The sequence below is a fragment of the Eleutherodactylus coqui genome, chromosome 3 (genome assembly GCF_035609145.1).
Source record: "Eleutherodactylus coqui strain aEleCoq1 chromosome 3, aEleCoq1.hap1, whole genome shotgun sequence".
Classification (NCBI taxonomy): Eukaryota; Metazoa; Chordata; class Amphibia; order Anura; family Eleutherodactylidae; genus Eleutherodactylus; species Eleutherodactylus coqui.
The window spans coordinates 106,591,930-106,611,892 of record NC_089839.1 but is presented as its reverse complement, the minus strand read 5'-3'; the positions used below and the strand labels follow the sequence as shown (position 1 = coordinate 106,611,892).

Below are 19,963 nucleotides of genomic sequence, written 5' to 3'. Positions count from 1 at the left end.
GAATTTTGTCAGTGACAGGAGTTGGGAGGGGGTCTGCCACCGGTGTCGGCATGAACCACTCCATCAAGAGCATCTACTGAGATGAGTGTCCAGGTGGGAAGCTTGGCTGGGGAGACTGAACAGACGGCGGGGGTAGAGGTCACTGTGCAGATGGAGAAGGACGGCAATGGTGTGCAGTTAGATGAGAAGGCCATGGGTGAGGTATGTGTGTGCTTTGAGGGACCGTTTGGGGCACACTTGAAAATGAAGGTTAGGGAGAAAATATGGCAGGACGAATATGTGGAGATATTTTCTCTTCTCCCGCTGGAAAAGTTTAATTTAGATAAGGGTAGGCTGGAGTTTTATGTGCGAAGGTCTAAGACTGACCAGATGGGTTGTGGTCAGCGGGTAGTAATAGGTGGGATGCCGGGGGCAGAAATTTGCTCGTGGAAGGCTTGGCAAAGCCATAGAGCTGTTTTAGGGGTGGGAGTCGGGCCGTTGTTTCATTCCTGTTACCAGTTTAATGTGGTATTTAAGAGGGCATTGGAAGAGGTGGGTTTGGGTAGTTCAAGGTTTGGGGCACACTCACTTAGAGTGCAGGCAGCCACGGAGGCTGTAGTGCATGGAATGAAGTGAAAGGCGGTCAAGAAAATAAGTAGATGGGAGTCGGAACGGTAAAAGTTGTATGTTAGACCGCAGTTATTGTAGAAGGGGAGGTGTTCCAGTGTTACATGGGGGGAGGACTTACTGCATGTTTTGCTTATTTTGCAGAGCGAAGACCGGCATTAGTTTGGATATTAGGACACTCCTTTGTTTATTGAGGGGCAGAAAGGGCAGGTGTGAGAGTTGATGGGAGGCAGTTGCGCTTTGACAGGAGCGTGGCGGTGGTTTGGGGAAAGGTGGATGTCATGGTGCAAGGTGCTGCAGGACGTGCAAAGATTAGTGAGTCTGGATAGGGTGCCAGACATCTTAGTGTTACATGTAGGGGGTACCGACGTCGGGAGGAGGCCATTTAGGGGCCTTTCTCGTGACATGCGATATGACATGCTCCGTTTGCTGATGTCATATCGGGGATTAATTACAGTGTGGTCGGAGATTGTACCCCGGAAAATTGTGGTGCTTTGCCAGGTTTGTTAAAGGACTGGATAAAGCTCACATTAAACTTAATAGAGAAGAGTCTCATTTTGTGGAAAAAAAGGAGGTGTAGCAGTGAGGCTCAGGTATTTGGAGTCAGGTGAGGGGAATTACTGGAGAGATGATGGGGTACATTTGAATAAAACTAATTTATGGTTATTGGGAGTGAAGGGGGGTATAGAGTGCGCCCTGGTGTTGTGTGGTGCGTCGCAGGCTTGAAGGGGTCAAGCCGTGCTAGATGTGGCATAAAGGGTGGTCCTGGGAGTCAGCAAACTGGGATTGGGAGTGAAAGAATGGGCAATAGAGCTACCTTTCCCTCCGTTTCTTTATAGTGTTAGTAGGTGCATCTGCTGCCTTGTGGCTTTGACAGGGTGGTGCCCTGCAAAGATGGGTGGAGTGGCTAACTCGGTTAGGGCTAACGGGCTTCAGTGTCAGGAGGTAAGCGACAAGAGGTCAGTTGGAGAGTGTGGGTCTCCCAAGCTGGTTTTGTTTGTGGCAGGGGGCATGTTGTTGGGAAATAGGGCCTCCCGAGTTGGTGGTGTGCAGTGAGAGGCAGTACAAAAGATTTCCCTGGTTGGTGAGGTGACAGATTAGTTTTGGGGCTCCTAGGACCTCTACTCAGTTTTGCATTGTAATGTTATGTTATATTTTGTTATTTTTAATTAAATGGCAGCTGTAGCCAATTTAATTCAAGATGGAGTGTTGGCATTTATTTTGGAAAAAGGGGAATATGGTCACAGCGACAGTGACTCAGTTATACTCGTGTCATGTATGGTGCTGTGCCTGGTATGCAGTGAAGTGACCACAGCACTCACCCGCAGCCACTTCACACAGCTGATTGTTGGGGGTCCTGAGTGGCACATCTCCACCAATTTGATATTGATGACCTATTCTGATCACTATTATATTAGTCCTACTAATGAATTACATAGAATGCAATTACTGCATTGTTAGGCTGCTTTCAAATCTTCAGCGGAGGTTCAGTTTTCCTGCTCTGTTTGGGGAGCAGGAATTCCCTGGCTGAATGGGGCAGTCTTATCATGGGACTGAACAGCGTCGAATGGACCCCCTTGGCTATAATGGGATCTGTTTGGTTTACGCTCAGCTAAACGACATTTTACCGGACTGCCTCCTCACCACCCCATCTGCACTATTTGCAATGAGAGATGGCGGGGCGGGGCTAAGTTCCAGGAATTAGCTCTGCCTCTCCTCAATGAAAATCGTGCAGGGGGTGGAGAGGGGGCGGGAGCTCAGAGCACTGCTCCCGACTCTTGCAGCCTCCTCCCCCTGCAGAGAGAGATGCTGTATATCGGCCGGCATGAATATCCGGCCGATATACGGTCGTCTGAATGCACCCTAATAGCCCATGTACATATACAACACAACAATGTAGCTGTAAAAAGAACTAATTTTATTAAATCATTTACAAATTAAGGTAAGAGAAAACTAAAGTGACCTTCCCATTCTGGACAAACAAAGATGGCTGCACCACTTCCCTGAGTTGCTGATGCACACTGTGTGATAGTATACATCATTAGTCTTATGCACTACACCTGCTTTGATTAACAAGAGCTTTCCACATGAGCAGCATGTAGTGTCTTGGACTACCCATGTGTACTGTGCACAGTGTGCATCAAGTAGTCGGAGAAGCAGTTCGGCCATCTTTGTTTCTCCAAGCCTGGAAGGTCACTTTAAATCTAATGTTTTAATTAAAATGTACAATATTTGGGATAATTTATCTTCTCTCCCAGTTTTGTTCCTGCAAGATACTTCTCAAACTTGGCATCCACTTCCTTGCTCTGCTCCTCAGTAAAAAGACTCTTCCAGTCCCCAATTTCCCCTTGAAATAAAAAGAAAAAATAGATTTTAATGTATTACTACTACTAGGGATACAGACCTCAAACGTAAAAAACATTCTAATTTTAGGATTGTGAATCCCTCTCACATTCAGTAGCATGAGGCAGCAAATTAAATGTGTTATGTTGTGAGGAAATACAGTAATATTCCCTACCTGTGCCAGAGCAAGTTTTTTACAATACTGGAGAATTACAGAAAAGTATATCACAGTCTTGGGTGGTCACCGTGGCAGTAAAGTTCCTTTAGGGTAACTACCCACTACAGTTTTTTTTCACTGCGAAATTCGCACCTTTTTTTCTGCAGGGGTCTATGGGACTTGTAATGTTAAAATCGTGATTGCGCAAAATCGCAATTTACCACGAAATTGCGATTTTTGCACATTCGCGATTTTAACATTACAAGTCCCTTAGACCCCTGCAGAAAAATAAATGCTGCGAATTTCGCAGGAAAAAAAAAACTGTAGTGGGTGGTCACCCTTATATAGAAAAGGATGCCGGAAACAGACTCCTGACAAGAACGGCAAAAGTGCAAGGAGGACCTAAACCCCTATCGGGCGATTCTGCGACAGGTCAAGCTATGTGTGTATGATTTATTCAAATTGCAAGATTAGAGATTGAAAATTATCTTGCCATCAGATTGCTGTTAGGAGGGATAGCTGTGGTCCACAGATACAGTGTTATCAATAACGATCAATATATACCATAAATTTATAGTGGTTGAGAGAAATATTGAATTCTATCATTCTTGATTATCCAAGGTATAAAATCTGATGAAATTACCTCAAATTATATGTGGATATGCCATTTTTTAATCATAATTAATAAAGGTTATATTTTATGTTAGTGGTCCTTTCGGTGATACAGTCTTGAGTGGTGGTGCGACAACAGGTTCAGGATCGTGCAGCCGCTGACAGGCAGAGGCCAGATTTGTTTTTTAATAAAAATATAATTTTACTAAATCCGGAAACTATTTCCACTCCAGGAGGGCTCGGTGCTTGAACGTTGCTTACATTTTAACCAGCATTCCGCGTTAATAAAATGTCTCAACTCTTAGAATTGTGAGGCACCTCCATCTTACTGGTTACGGTCCTTCTTTAAACTAGTGGTGAATATTTTGTTTCCGGAGATCCTTGGCAGACACTAACGTCATGGCCTCAATGTACCGTACACGCTACAGACCACCATCTCTACATACTTTCACGGACTTGACACAGTGTGAATGCATATGGTACATCAAATACAACTGCACTAAATACGGTACACCACTTCCACATTGCAGCTCCGCATTGACCTCCAAGTGATCTCAGCCCTCACACCACTCTCATATCCTCCCTTATGTCTAGCAGTCTTCTAGGCCTCTTCTGAGTGCTGTGGAGCACACTCTTCTCTCATGTCCTCCCTTATGTCTTCTAGGGCTCTGCTGGGTGCTGTGGAGCACACGCTTCTCTCATGTCCTCCCTTATGTCTACTAGGCCTCTGCTGGGTGCTGTGGAGCACACGCTTCTCATGTCTTTCCTGCAGCCCCTTTCTGCTCCTGTGACACAGTTTTGTCTTTTATACCATCCCCACAGACCTGCTAGTGACCTTGCAGGACCTGGCACTGTGGGCGGGCTCAGCCATGCATTATCCCCTATGGAGGGGGTGTGCAAAACATCCTTTTCCAAACACACAGCCTCTAGGAGGCTTCTACGAAATCGCGCTGTAAATTGTTTGCACGATGTGGCCATCAGCTGCAGACTCTAAACAGCTGGCCTGCTAACATCCTAGGGGAAGGAGCAGAGCACCCCTTACATCATACGTAAGCTCCCTTCACACAGCAGCATATAAAGGCTATGCAGGTCCATACTATGAAGCTCTATGGCTTCAATGTAGTACCATACAAGCTTATGTGCACTAGAATCTTTTGAGCGTGATGCCTAGACATGCATTTTTTCACATTATTTAGATGTGGTAAGAATATTGCTGCCTGAACATATATGTGCAGTAATATTGTGCCACATTCCAAGGGCTCCATCATTCTTATTTTTCCTTTGTTAGAGGCCTGTTTTGTGGGACAAGCTGTATTTTTTCATTGATATCACTTAATGTACCATATAATGCATTGAAAAAAAATTTAAATTCCCGAATGGGAAGACATGGCCAAAAAAATAAATTGCGACTTATTTTTAGGGAAAATAACTGGTAAAAATTTAGTCTAAGAAGCATCTTTAACTACTTACCTTTTCGGAAGAAAACATCAGCAAGTTTTCCGTGTGTATCTGCAGATTTTTCTTTCATGGACTTAAAAGTAGTTTTGTCTTGAGTTTGCAGGATTTGTTCATCAGTCAGATTTAACCCATAGAAGTCATTAATTTTTTTCAGTTCTGCAGGGAGATCCTTTAAAAGAGAATAAATAGCAAAAGTTTATAAAAAAGGATTGAATAAAAACTTAATAAAAATAGTGCTAAAAAGGGCAGACAGACCATTTTCTGTACCTTCAAGCATTAAAGTCTTAACAAAACTCACAAACGTAGTAATACTCTCCTTACTGACCCCCTTCTGTTACTGCGCTGACCAGTCTCGGGTTCCCCGCAAGTTTCGGTTTACCCTGCCACAGCAATGTCATGTCTTCTCAGCACGTGATCACTGGAACCAATCACTGGCTGCACAAGTGATTCAGTGGTGTCAACTTGTCACCACTATAGCTGGCAATTAGTCACGGAGGTCATATATAGACGGGCTACGTCACTACTGGAGTCCGGTAAGAGACGACTTGTGACAGTTCCCCAATTTTTCTTTATGGGTGCGTAAAGAACATTGTCCATATGTAAATGCACCATGTATGGGTGGTGTGTATACGTGCCGTTGCAAAGCGAAAGCACGGGAAATAGGAAAAAAAAGTGTGCTGTGCATGAGATACTCTGTCATGCGCAGTAAAATATTGCTGCCGTTCGTAGCAATAGGCCGGGTCACCGTCGGCTGCATAGCACTAAAACGCTGTGTGGCTAACACATAACACTTTACACATACGGCCCTGTGAGTTCGGTCTTAGGCTAACTTCACATGGGCAAGTGCGATATCGGGTCATGAATCCCCGAGGATGTGAGGCATTTGTAGCTTAAAACTGCTTTGCATCACTTCGGTGAAGTAGTGATCCTTGTTTACAATGGAGAAACCTCACACTGCATCACACAGCAAGTGCTGTGATGCTTCCACTGGCCCAATTAAAAACAAGGGGCGATGCAAGGCCAAGCTGAAAGATAGGACGTGCGATTTGTAAAAAAAATACATAGGAGAATGGGGTTCATATTTGAACGATTTTCTCGCCGTGTGAGACGGGTGTAAGTGTTGCACTTCCACATAATACCGAGTGACATAGAAGGAGCAATGATCTGCAGTAGCTGAAACCTGGTTTCTAGTAGTCTGCAGTGCCTAGAAACTGCACCAATATAAGTCCTAGTTCAATATGAAACCTTTCACACGGGACGGAATAAGTCCATGCGGACATTTCTGCGCCACAATGCTATCCCTATGGGGCGTGCATTCCACACCTGTTAAAATCCGCAAGATTCAGTTCTGCTAGGGAAAAGCTTTCTGCTGCAGAATTAATGACGTCTTGTGGAATTGTTTATGCGGATTTCTAACATACAGGAGATGTAATTTTGCATATAAACTAGCGGAAAACCAAGAAATTCCACAAGATGTTCCGCAGAACGCATTCCGCTGTTGCAAATGCAACAAAGTTCGTATTAGTTGACTAAATCCACATCCGCGCTGTATTGTGTGGACAGATTTCATCCTGTGCGGAATTTTCCTTGGTTTTTGCAGCTTTAAAGCTGCAGTTGAGCTGCATGGCCTATTCAAATTAAAGCATTTGCACGTGCAATTTCTATGTGCGCAGAGAATAGAATCCATTGTCTTCAATGAGCTCACTCATTTACACACCAAAGCCACCATAGGAGTCTATGGATGTGCAAAAATGCGCAATTAACTATGCAATTACACAGGGAAATCGAAAACACCAGGGACTAACTAGGCTGCACAGCCTTTTAAGTTACAGTGTAGAAGTGTCCTGCGCCGAAGTGAACGGTCCGCAGCAGTGCAGAAAGTAATGTAAAAAGCACAGATACGTCCACAATAGTGCAACTTTCACAGCACAAAAAAGTCGAGCAGTCATGAGCATTGCTGCGCTTAGGCTCATCTGAAGGAGCCCTAAGGCTAGTGTCACACTGACATAAGTGCGTTTATATGCGCATTTGCGTGCGCACATGCATGTTTTAATGTACATTGAGCATGACTAGTCCACATGAGCGACCTGCAGCCACGACTGTGGGAGTTAATGCTCCAATTTTATAGTTCATTCCAGAGGAAAACTGAGCCCAAAACACATCTTCAAGTTAGTTCTGATGAACACAAGCTCTTCCTTCTACTACTGGTATTGTAGAACACGCCGTACTCACCGCCTTCATGTCCTCGAATGTCAGTACCAGGATATTCCCATCATCTATGTGCCTGTCCCAGCCGAGGTGATAATCAAAGTATGATCCGTAGATTACTGCAGCGGAGAATAGACACAATTAGTCAGCACCACGAGGCTGTCTTCATACGGGCATACACGGATTTACATATGAATCTGTATTTTTATGTGTATGCATATTTTTTGCATGTGCATGCCCTGACTACTTGCTAGAGATGAGCGAACGTACTCGTCCGAGCTTGATGCTCGGGCGAATATTAGCGTGTTCGGGATGCTCGTTACTCGTAACGAGCACCACGCGGTGTTCGGGTTACTTTCAGTTTCATCTCTGAGACGTTAGCGCGCTTTTCTGGCCAATTGAAAGACAGGGAAGGCATTACAACTTCCCCCTGTGACGTTCAAGCCCTATACCACCCCCCTGCTGTGAGTGGCTGGGGCGATCAGATGTCACCCGAGTAAAAAAAGTCGGCCCCTCCCGCGGCTCGCCTCAGATGCCGTGTGAGTTAGCTGAGGGAAAGTGCTGTTCTATTGGAGTTGCTGTAGGGAGAGTGTTTGTAGTGAGTGTAGGCTTCAAGAACCCCAACGGTCCTTCTTAGGGCCACATCTACGTGTGTGCAGGCTGCTGTTAGCAGTGGAGAAATGTTTTTTTTTTTTCTCAAAATCGGCAGTGCAGAGCATTGCACCCGGCATTAGGGACAGAAGTGGTGCTTAGGCAGGGAGAGTGTTAGGAGTGAGTGTAGCCTTCAAGAACCTCAACGGTCCTTTCTAGGGCCACATTTAACTGTGTGGAGTACTGTGCAGGCTGCTGTTAGCTGTGTTGCTTTTTTTTTTTTTTCTCAAAATCGGCGGTGCAGAGCATTGCACCCTGCATTGATACTACAGGCACAGAATTGTGTAGGCAGGGCCACAACACAGTTATTAGTCATTGAATAGGCACAGTGGGCCTTTCCTTTTAAACAAAAGGGAAAAAAGTATATTTGCCCTGCCTCTGACAGCCGTCAGGGCTCTGGGTACGTGTGTGCTGCGTGGAGAACGTAAAAAAATCAGACGCAACCAGCTACGGTTGAGTGCAGGCTTGCGCCAATTTCTTTCCTGCCTGGGAAATACCTGCTCTGCCACAGTTAATAACTCTGCAACAGTAAAGTTCTGTGACACTTTTGCAGGGCCGCAACACAGTTATATTAGTCATTGAATAGGCACAGTGGGCCTTTCCTTTTAAACAAAAGGGAAAAAAGTATATTTGCCCTGCCTCTGACAGCCGTCAGGGCTCTGGGTACGTGTGTGCTGCGTGGAGAACGTAAAAAAATCAGACGCAACCAGCTACGGTTGAGTGCAGGCTTGCGCCAATTTCTTTCCTGCCTGGGAAATACCTGCTCTGCCACAGTTAATAACTCTGCAACAGTAAAGTTCTGTGACACTTTTGCAGGGCCGCAACACAGTTATTAAACTTATTATTCATTCACTAGAGGCAGTGGGCCTTTCCTTTTTAAAAAAAGTTAAAAAATTATATTTGGCCTGCAGGCTTGCGCCAATTTATTTCCTGCCTGTGAAATCAAATCACTGGTAATACAGCATGCTGAGGGGTAGGGGTAGGCCTAGAGGACGTGGACGCGGCCAAGGACGCGGAGGGCCAAGTGAGGGTGTGGGCACAGGCCGAGCTCCTGATCCAGGTGTATCGCAGCCGACTGCTGCGCGATTAGGAGAGAGGCACGTTTTTGGCGTCCCCACATTCATCGCCCAATTAATGGGTCCACGCGGGAGACCTTTATTAGAAAATGAGCAGTGTGAGCAGGTCCTGTCCTGGATGGCAGAAAGTGCTTCGAGCAACCTATCGTCCAGCCACAGTTCTGCGCCGTCCACTGCTGCAAATCCGAATCCTCTGTCTGCTGCTCCTCCTTCCTCCCAGCCTCCTCACTCCACTACAATGACACATGCTCAGGAGCGGGAAGACTCCCAGGAACTGTTCTCGGGCCCCTGCTCAGATTGGGCAGCAGTGGTTCCTCTCCCACCAGAGGAGTTTATCGTCACTGATGCACAACCATTGCAAAGTTCCCGGGGTCCGGGGGATGAGGCTGGGGACTTCCGCCAACTGTCTCAAGAACTTTCTGTGGGTGAGGAGGACGATGACGATGAGACACAGTTGTCTTGCAGTGAGGTAGTAGTAAGGGCAGTAAGTCCGAGGGAGGAGCGCACAGAGGATTCGGAGGAAGAGCAGCAGGACGATGAGGTGACTGACCCCACCTGGTGTGCAACGCCTACACAGGACAGGTCTTCAGAGGGGGAGGCACGGGCAGCAGCAGGGCAGGTTGCAAGAGCAGTGCGGTGGCCAGGGGTAGAGGCAGGGCCAGACTGAATAATCCACCAACTGTTTCCCAAAGCGCACCCTCGCGCCATGCCACCCTGCAGAGGCCGAGGTGCTCTAAGGTCTGGCAGTTTTTCACAGAGACGCCTGACGACCGACGAACAGTGGTGTGCAACCTTTGTCGCGCCAAGATCAGCCGGGGAGCCACCACCAACAGCCTCACCACCACCAGCATGCGCAGACATATGATGGCCAAGCACCCCACAAGGTGGGACGAAGGCCGTTCACCGCCTCCGGTTTGCACCGCTGCCTCTCCCCCTGTGCCCCAACCTGCCACTGAGATACAACCCCCCTCTCAGGACACAGGCACTACCGTCTCATGGCCTGCACCCACACCCTCACCTCCGCTGTCCTCGGCCCCATCCACCAGTGTAGTTCAGTGCACCGTCCAGCCGTCGCTAGCGCAAGTGTTGGAGCGCAAGCGCAAGTACGCCGCCACGCACCCGCACGCTCAATCGTTAACCGTCCACATAGCCAAATTTATCAGCCTTGAGATGCTGCCGTATAGGGTTGTGGAAACGGAGGCTTTCAAAGCTATGATGGCGGCGGCGGCCCCGCGCTACTCAGTTCCCAGTCGCCACTACTTTTCCCGATGTGCCGTCCCAGCCCTGCACGACCACGTCTCCCGCAACATTGTACGCGCCCTCACCAATGCGGTTAGTGGCAAGGTCCACTTAACTACGGACACGTGGACAAGCACAGGCGGGCAGGGCCACTACATCTCGCTGACGGCACATTGGGTGAATTTAGTGGAGGCTGGGACAGAGTCAGAGCCTGGGACCGCTCACGTCCTACCCACCCCCAGAATTGCGGGCCCCAGCTCGGTGGTGGTATGTTCGGCGGTGTATGCTTCCTCCACTAAAGCACCCTCCTCCTCCTCCTCCTCCTCAACCTCTGTCTCGCAATCTAGATGTGTCAGCAGCAGCAGGACGTCGCCAGCAGTCGGTGTCGCGCGGCGTGGCAGCACAGCGGTGGGCAAGCGTCAGCAGGCCGTGCTGAAACTACTCAGCTTAGGAGATAAGAGGCACACGGCCCACGAACTGCTGCAGGGTCTGACAGAGCAGACCGACCGCTGGCTTGCGCCGCTGAGCCTCCAACCGGGCATGGTCGTGTGTGACAACGGCCGTAACCTGGTGGCGGCTCTGCAGCTCGGCAGCCTCACGCACGTGCCATGCCTGGCCCACATCTTTAATTTGGTGGTTCAGCGCTTTCTGAAAAGCTACCCACGCTTGTCAGACCTGCTCGTAAAGGTGCGCCGGCTCTGCGCACATTTCCGCAAGTCCCACACGGACGCTGCCACCCTGCGCACCCTGCAACATCGCTTTAATCTGCCAGTGCACCGACTGCTGTGCGACGTGCCCACACGGTGGAACTCTACGCTCCACATGTTGGCCAGGCTCTATGAGCAGCGTAGAGCTATCGTGGAATACCAACTCCAACATGGGCGGCGCAGTGGGAGTCAGCCTCCTCAATTCTTTTCAGAAGAGTGGGCCTGGTTGGCAGACATCTGCCAGGTCCTTGGAAACTTTGAGCAGTCTACCCAGGTGGTGAGCGGCGATGCTGCAATCATTAGCGTCACCATTCCTCTGCTATGCATCTTGAGAAGTTCCCTGCAAACCATAAAGGCAGATGCTTTGCGCTCGGAAACGGAGGCGGGGGAAGACAGTATGTCGCTGGATAGACAGAGCACCCTCCTGTCTATATCTCAGCGCATTCAGGAGGAGGAGGAGCATGAGGAGGATGAGGAGGAGGGGGAAGAGACAGCTTGGCCCACTGCTGACGGTGCCCCTGCTGCTTGCCTGTCATCCTTTCAGCGTGTATGGCCTGAGGAGGATGAGGAGGAGGAGGAGGAGGAGGATCCTGAAAGTGATCTTCCTAGTGAAGACAGCCATGTGTTGTGTACAGGTACCCTGGCACACATGGCTGACTTCATGTTAGGATGCCTTTCTCGTGACCCTCGCGTTGCATGCATTCTGGCCACTACGGATTACTGGGTGTACACACTGCTCGACCCACGCTATAAGGAGAACCTTCCCACTCTCATTCCCAAAGAGGAAAGGGGTTCGAGAGTGTTGCTATACCACAGGACCCTGGCGGACAAGCTGATGGTAAAATTCCCATCCGACAGCGCTAGTGGCAGAAGGCGCAGTTCCGAGGGCCAGGTAGCAGGGGAGGTGCGGAGATCGAGCAGCATGTACAGCCCAGGCAGTGCAACAGTCTTTAAGGGCCTGGACAGCTTTATGGCTCCCCACCAAGACCGTGTCACCGCTCCCCAGTCAAGGCTGAGTCGGCGGGAGCACTGTAAAAGGATGGTGAGGGAGTACGTAGCCGATCGCACGACCGTCCTCCGTGACGCCTCTGCCACCTACAACTACTGGGTGTCGAAGCTGGACACGTGGCCTGAACTAGCGCTGTATGCCCTGGAGGTGCTTGCTTGTCCTGCGGCTAGCGTCTTGTCGGAGAGGGTGTTTAGTGCGGCTGGGGGAATCATCACAGATAAGCGTACCCGCCTGTCAACCGACAGTGCCGACAGGCTAACACTCATCAAGATGAACAAAGCCTGGATTTCCCCAGACTTCTCTTCTCCACCAGCGGACAGCAGCGATACGTAAGCAATACGTAGGCTGCACCCGCGGATGGAAGCTACGTTCTCTCTCACCATCCAAAACGGGGACATTTCTGCTTCATCAATCTGTGTCTAATATTCCTCCTGCTCCTCCTGCTCCTCCTCCTGAAACCTCACGTAATCACGCTGAACGGGCAATTTTTCTTAGGGCCACAAGGCTCACTCATCTAATTTGTCTAAACAATTTTTATATGTTTCAATGCTCTTAAAAGCGTTGAAACTTTAAAGGGGTTGTCCCGCGCCGAAACGGGTTTTTTTTTTTTTCAACCCCCCCCCCGTTCGGCGCGAGACAACCCCGATGCAGGGAGGTAAAGAAAGCTCACCGGAGCGCTTACCTGAATCCCCGCGCTCCGGTGACTTCTCTACTCACCGCTGAAGATGGCCTCTTCCTCCGTGGACCGCAGCTCTTCTGTGCGGTCCACTGCCGATTCCAGCCTCCTGATTGGCTGGAATCGGCACGTGACGGGGCGGAGCTACACGGAGCTACACGGAGCCCCATAGAAGACTGCAGAAGACCCGGACTGCGCAAGCGCGGCTAATTTGGCCATCGGAGGGCGAAAATTAGTCGGCACCATGGAGACGAGGACGCCAGCAACGGAACAGGTAAGTATAAAACTTTTTATAACTTCTGCATGGCTCATAATTAATGCACAATGTACATTACAAAGTGCATTATTATGGCCATGCAGAAGTGTACAGACCCACTTGCTGCCTCGGGACAACCCCTTTAACTTGAACCAATTTTTCGTTAAACTGGGCTGCCTCCAGGCCTAGTTACCACTTAAGCCACATTAACCAAAGCGATTAATGGGTTTCACCTGCCATCTTGGTTGGGCATGGCCAATTTTTACTGAGGTACATTAGTACACCAATTTTTTTAGGCCCTCACCTACAGTGTAATCATAGCAATTTTGTATGTTCTTCGCCTGCACTCATGGTACAGAAGTGTGTGTGGGGTTGGCCTACACTTTAGCTACATAAATGTAACTTGGGCCTTGGCTATACTGCAGCTACTGAAATGGAACTAAGACTGCGCTCCCACTGAACTGCTGCTTCGGAATTGTTCCTGGGGCCTGTGTAGGCTGCTACAATGACTTAAATGGAACTAAGACTACTCTCCTCCTATACTGCTGCTTCGGAATTGTTCCTGGGGCCTGTGTAGGCTGCTACTATTACTGAAATGGAACTAAGACTGTGCTCCCCCTATAATGCTGCTAGTGATATGTTAGTGGGGCCTGTCGCTAATGCTACGGCTGAAATGTTACTAATTATGGGCTCTGCCTATACCGCTGCTAATGGTATGTCTCTGGGGTGTGGAAACAGAGGCTTCCCAAAGACATGATGGCGGCGAGGCCATTTCCCACCAACGCGGTTACTGTTAAGGTACATATTACCAGTCAGACTGGGGCATGCAGTGTTGGACGAAGCCCACCTGCATTAAGCACGACATTACTACCTCAGCTGTGTTGGGCAATGCAATGGGATATTTCTATGTACCGCCGGTGGCTTCCTGGCACCCACCCATGCTGTGGGTCCACAGGGAATTATAAATGCATCTGTTTCCACTTGTAAAGAACCCCAGTCTGACTGGGGCATGCAGTGTGGGCCGAAGCCCACCTGCATTAAGCACGACATTACTACCTCAGCTGTGTTGGGCACTGCAATGGGATATTTTTATGTACCGCCGGTGGGTTCCAGGGAGCCACCCATGCTGTCGGTCGACAGGGACTTCACAATAGGGAGTTGTACCTGCCTGTGGGGGCAGTTGGGGGGGCGGTTGGGCAGCATGTAAGCCAGGAGAAGTGGCAGTGGAGTGTCATGCAGGCAGTGATTGTGCTTTGTTGGAGGTAGTGTGGTGCTTAGCTAAGGTATGCCATGCTAATGAGGGCTTTTCAGAAGTAAAAGTTTTTGGGAGGGGGGGGGGCCCCACTCTTGCCGCTATTGTGGCTTAATAGTGGGACCTGGGAAATTGAGATGCAGCCCAACATGTAGCCCCTCGCCTGCCCTATCCGTTGCTGTGTCGTTCCCATCACTTTCTTGAATTGCCCAGATTTTCACACAAGGAAACCTTAGCGAGCATCAGCGAAATACAAAAATGCTCGGGTCGCCCATTGACTTCAATGGGGTTCGTTACTCGAAACGAACCCTCGAGCATCACGAAAAGTTCGTCCCGAGTAACGAGCACCCGAGCATTTTGGTGCTCGCTCATCTCTACTACTTGCACACACAAAAAAATATGCAACCTTGCTCCCATTGATTTTAATGCACAATTAAGGTTAGTTTAATATGTGCCATTTTTGTGCACAATATGCCGAAAATAGAACATGCTGCCTAATTTTTTTGTGCATACAAAATATGCCCATGTGAACAAATCCATCAATGGGTTCTCTTCGCTGAGTATTAGGGCTTCGACAGGCCTAGCATGTGTCGCAATCTTTTGCATAGTAGAAGAATGTATTTTGCAAGTGTGTCTGCGCAAATACTGAACATGTTTGCGTAGGCACTGCTCAATCACATAGGCGGAGGAATCATCCAGCTCTGATTTTAATTGCTAATTAGCCTAATGTGGTGCCAGAGATCATGGCTACCAGTAGCGTTTAGCACATACACGCGCATGCAGGTATGCGTGTTTGCGCACTTCCCATAGACCTCGATGAGGCTCTTTGGTACACAAACACACACAAAATAGAGCAGGTCCTGAAATTAATGGGTTCTATTCTCTGCACTTTGCTGGTGGAATTTTCCTGCAAGCAAAGTCGCGATCAAACACGCTCATCTAAGTCCTTACGCTCGCAAATTTTGCACCCGTAATACACAGCGCAAATGTGTTCATGTGAATAAACCCTGAAGCATTGTGTATAGCACTGAGAGCTAAAGGCATTGGTATTTTAATTCAATATTAAGGACTTAGTCACATGAACATATTTGGGCAGCATATTTCGCGAGCAAAATTTGCCCACGAAATATGCAGTGTAAAGAACCCATTGATTTCAATAGCTTTATCCACATGAGCATATTTTGCGTGCGCATTTTGTTCACTCAAAAAACCCCTAAAAAACAGCATGTTTTATTTTCATGCATATTGCGCACAGAAATAGCATATATGAAGCTATTTAAACTGTTAAGCATTTAAATTAATGGAAGCGTGCTTGTGTGCCTTTGGGTTGTTTTTTTTTTGCATACACAAATACAGGGGGTATAAGTGCACAAAAAAAAAAAAAAAACTACCGTAGTAATACACGCACAGGCATGAGCAAAAATGCAATGTGTAAATTCGCTTACACCCGTGTAAAGTCAGCCTTAATGGCACATATTCACCAGTTGGGAAAAACAGACAATAGAACAATTACATGTCATGTACAATCAGTTTGAAACAAACGAGGTAGGGGTGATACAGGAGGTACAAAAGAGTGGAAGGGGGGGTACACAGGCAGTACGGGAATTACATGTGGAAATCAATTATTAGAAAGCAAATGGGGTGGGAGCGGTAAGGAGGTGAAGAGGTAGAGGTCGAATGCGATAGGCAGGGTGGAAGGTGTGTGGAGCCATATGGAGGGGCAGGGGGACTAGGTCAGGGGATTTGGTATGCCTCCCTGAAGAGGTGAGTTTTTAAGGTGCATCTTAAATTTCATGCATCGGGAATTATCTGGATGCCTTGGGGTAGTGCGTTCCAGAGGATGGGTGCTGCTCTGCTTAAAGGAGTTGTCCCGCGCCGAAACGGGTTTTTTTTTTGTCAATAGGCCCCCCGTTCGGCGCAAGACAAACCCAATGCATCAGTTAAAAAAAAAAACCCGTTTAGTACTTACCCGAATCTCCGCGCTCCGGTGACTTCTTACTTACCTTAGTAAGATGGCCGCCGGTATCTTCACCCACGATGCACAGCGGGTCTTCTCCCATGGTGCACCGTGGGCTCTGTGCGGTCCATTGCCGATTCCAGCCTCCTGATTGGCTGGAATCGGCACACGTGACGGGGCGCAGCTACGTGGAGCAGCTGTCCGGCACGAGCGGCCCCATTCAACACGGAGAAGACCGGACTGCGCAAGCGCGTCTAATCGGGCGATTAGACGCTGAAATTAGACGGCACCATGGAGACGAGGACGCTAGCAACGGAGCAGGTAAGTGAATAACTTCTGTATGGCTCATAATGAATGCACGATGTACATTACAAAGTGCATTAAAGGGGTTGTCCCGCGCCGAAATGGGTTTTTTTTTTTCAATAGCCCCCCCGTTCGGCGCGAGACAAACCCGATGCAGGGGTTAAAAAAAGAAAACCGGATAGTGCTTACCTGAATCCCCGCGCTCCGGTGACTTCTTACTTACCTTGTGAAGATGGCCGCCGGGATCTTCACCCTCGGTGGACCGCAGGTCTTCTGTGCGGTCCATTGCCGATTCCAGCCTCCTGATTGGCTGGAATCGGCACGTGACGGGGCGGAGCTACGAGGAGCCGCTCTCCGGCACGAGCGGCCCCATTCAGAAAAGAAGAAGACCGGACTGCGCAAGCGCGTCTAATCCGGCGATTAGACGCTGAAAATTAGACGGCACCATGGAGACGAGGACGCTAGCAACGGAGCAGGTAAGTGAATAACTTCTGTATGGCTCATAATTATTGCACAATGTACATTACAAAGTGCATTAATATGGCCATACAGAAGTGTATACCCCCACTTTGTTTCGCGGGACAACCCCTTTAATATGGCCATACAGAAGTGTATAACCCCACTTTCTTTTGCGGGACAACCCCTTTAAGTCCTGCATGTGAGGTTTGCATTAGAGGGTTATGGAGAGCTTTGTGGGTGAGGGTGAGAAGTTTAAATTTAGTTCTGCAGTGGATGGACAGCCAATACAGTGACTGGCATAGTGCAGAGGCGTCTGAGTACCGTCTGGATAAAAAAAAATGAGCTAGCTGCCGCATTTAGTATGGATTGGAGAGAAGCAAATATGGTGCGGGGAAGGCCAATGAATAGTGAGTTGCAATAGTCGAGTTGGAAGTGGATGAGGGCTACAATAAGTGTCTTTAGCATGTCCGTGGTGAGGAACGGCTAGATTTTTAGCAATATTTCTAAGGGGCATGTGGCATGTTTGGGCCAGAGATTGGATGTGGGCGATAAAAGAAAGGTCAGAGTCCAGTGTGACCCCAAGGCAGCGGGGTTTGTGTAAAAAAGAGCAGACAAGGGGACCAAGGACCAAGCCCTGGTGTACCCCGACAGCGAGAGGAAGTGGAGAGGAGATAAAGCCAGCAAAGGAGATGCTGAAAGAGCAGTCAGAGAGGTAGGAGGAGAACCAGGAGAGAGCAGTGTCCTTTAGGCCAACACAGCGAAGCATAGTGAGAAGGAGGTCATTGTCGACAGTGTCAAATGCAGCAGAGAGGTCAAGGAGGATTAGTAGGGAGTAGTTGCCTCTCAACTTTGCCGTCATCAGGGCAGAAAGGGCATTTTAGCAGTATGTGGTGGGTCTGGGTTAGGGGATTTGTGTGGGTGGCTGAGGTGTTTCTTGGCGGAATTGGGGGATGGAGGCATCTGAGGAAGGTAAAAAGTGCATGGGAGCTGTGCATGGGTGAGGAGAGGAAAGAGGGACTGATGTGGATGGAGTGTGTTGGGGATGGGCATAGGAAGTGTTAAGGCCTGAGAATAAGGAGAATAGCGGTGGAGGTTAGTGCAAATAGGAGGGTATTTTTCTCCAGACTATGGGTGATTGTGGATTTTACCTGTCTCCTGCTATGTTGAACTGTGCTGTATAACTGCATCATTCGACTGCATAAGACACTTGTCTCCGGATACTTAGTACTGGACACCCATGCGAGGCAGCCACATGCGTGGCGTTAAGCTATTACTAGCTTTAAAGTTCTGACTGCAAGACTACAGCTGGGAGTGGCTAGTTAGATTTCACTAGTCAACCAGCTCGCCCCATCTTTGCATGGCTAATGAACAAGATAGAGGGGGTATGAAGAGGTTAATGGCCCTCTTTAATTAAATAAAAACGTGCCCAGCAAAACTTAAACTAAACAGAGGAAGGGGAAAATGCTACTGGGGGAGGTGATAGGGAAAATTACATGTGGTAACAAATGGAGTCAATTCAGTTTATATGAAGCAATGGAACATACCATTGCACGCAGATTATAACATTAAAAGAAAGATTGCACAGCAGTTCAGTAGAGGGGAGGCAGATCAGTCAAAAGATCTACACGCTTAACACACGTGAGATGCAACAAAACAGCACAAGAAAAGCACACAATGACTTCAGATACATGAAATATCTGAAGATTTGCATTATGATATATATTATATATCTCACCCAATGAGAGGCAGTGATTGGTCATGTTAACTCCATGCAAGAGAGGCTTTCTGGATTCTTATTTTGAATACTAGATATCCTTCTCGTCTCAATTTCAAGAGTGATCTATCTTTCATTTATTAATTTTACTATCTTTTTACATCACATAAGAACATTTTTTTTCCTTGTTTTTTTAAGTTGCATATAACTTTGCTTAAATCTTATTTTTCCTTAAATTATTTGATTTAATGTTTTTGCACTTATTGTGTTATTCTATGATATCACTTCACATCTTGTCATTTCCTGGTATGTGTTCTTAAAATCTGGCTCAGTCTGCTTTCATCCATGCTCTTACTGGACTTGTTTGGTTGCAATGTATTAGCGGGTGCTAGCAGATGTTTGTATGTCTCCAAATATTTTTATGATTATCCCACAATAAAGAATTAAGGATTTTACATAGTTGCCGGATTATTTTGCCCTTGGATTTCCTCCTTCATTTTTCATATATTATATGAGTTTACATTCAAGATCTGCTACAAGCACTCAATGTGTATTACCACATATCATAAAGGACTACTTTCAACAAGATTACTAGACTGCACCAATACCCAACTACAGCATGTGCTAACTACTCTGCTGATAAGCTTGATGGGGGTGAAATAGTGTGTAACGGCAGCCTTGGGACTTCTGAAAGTCCCTGGGGTTGCCATGATAGTTTGTCTATTAACACTTTCCAATCCACTGTCTGACATCTGAAGACATTATGATTTAAGACTGTACAGCTCTGATGTTCGAAGGCATCCGTCGTGGTTCTCTTACTGTAGATTGCCAGTCTATCTGCTGTCGGAGCCTATCCAACGTGTCACCTCATGCAGTACTGGCTTTAGCCAGCAGATAGCGCCATTGTATAACAGCAGAAAAAGAGTAAGCCCCCCAAGAAAACCAGGAAACAAATTGGGTCAGAAAGGGTTAAAAGATGTGCCTGTAGCAAGTCTTTACTAGGCAGCCTGTTAAAATACAGTATAAGGATGCGTTTACACGAGCATGTTTTTGTGCGTACATACGCACGCACAAAAACACGCTTCTATTTGCAGCAATGCATTCCTTATGGTGTGTGCACAGGTCTGTACTTTGCAGGTGCGTGCCTGCAAAGATAGGACATGCGTGCACCATAGGGAATGCACGCATTGTTTACAATGGAGCCGCGGCTGCTGCCGGCGGCTCCATTGAAAACAATGGTCTGCCGGAACCCCTGCATTCATTTTCAGGGAAGAGCTTTA

At 47.9% G+C, this 19,963-nt stretch overlaps 1 protein-coding gene across 1 annotated transcript in view; it reads right to left on the bottom strand.

Annotated features, from left to right (window-relative positions):
• Positions 1 to 2,503: 2,503 nt before the first annotated feature.
• The window catches only part of LOC136620887 (sulfotransferase 6B1-like), a 52,878-nt gene continuing 35,418 nt past the window's right edge, over positions 2,504 to 19,963 (bottom strand). Inside the window, exons 5-7 of the mRNA XM_066595940.1 lie at positions 7,409 to 7,503; positions 5,189 to 5,345; positions 2,504 to 2,953 (exon numbers count right to left, since the gene is read on the bottom strand). Of these exons, the coding sequence (XP_066452037.1) occupies positions 2,823 to 2,953; positions 5,189 to 5,345; positions 7,409 to 7,503 (383 nt within the window). The 3' untranslated portion in view covers positions 2,504 to 2,822. The remainder of the gene's footprint in view (positions 2,954 to 5,188; positions 5,346 to 7,408; positions 7,504 to 19,963) is intronic.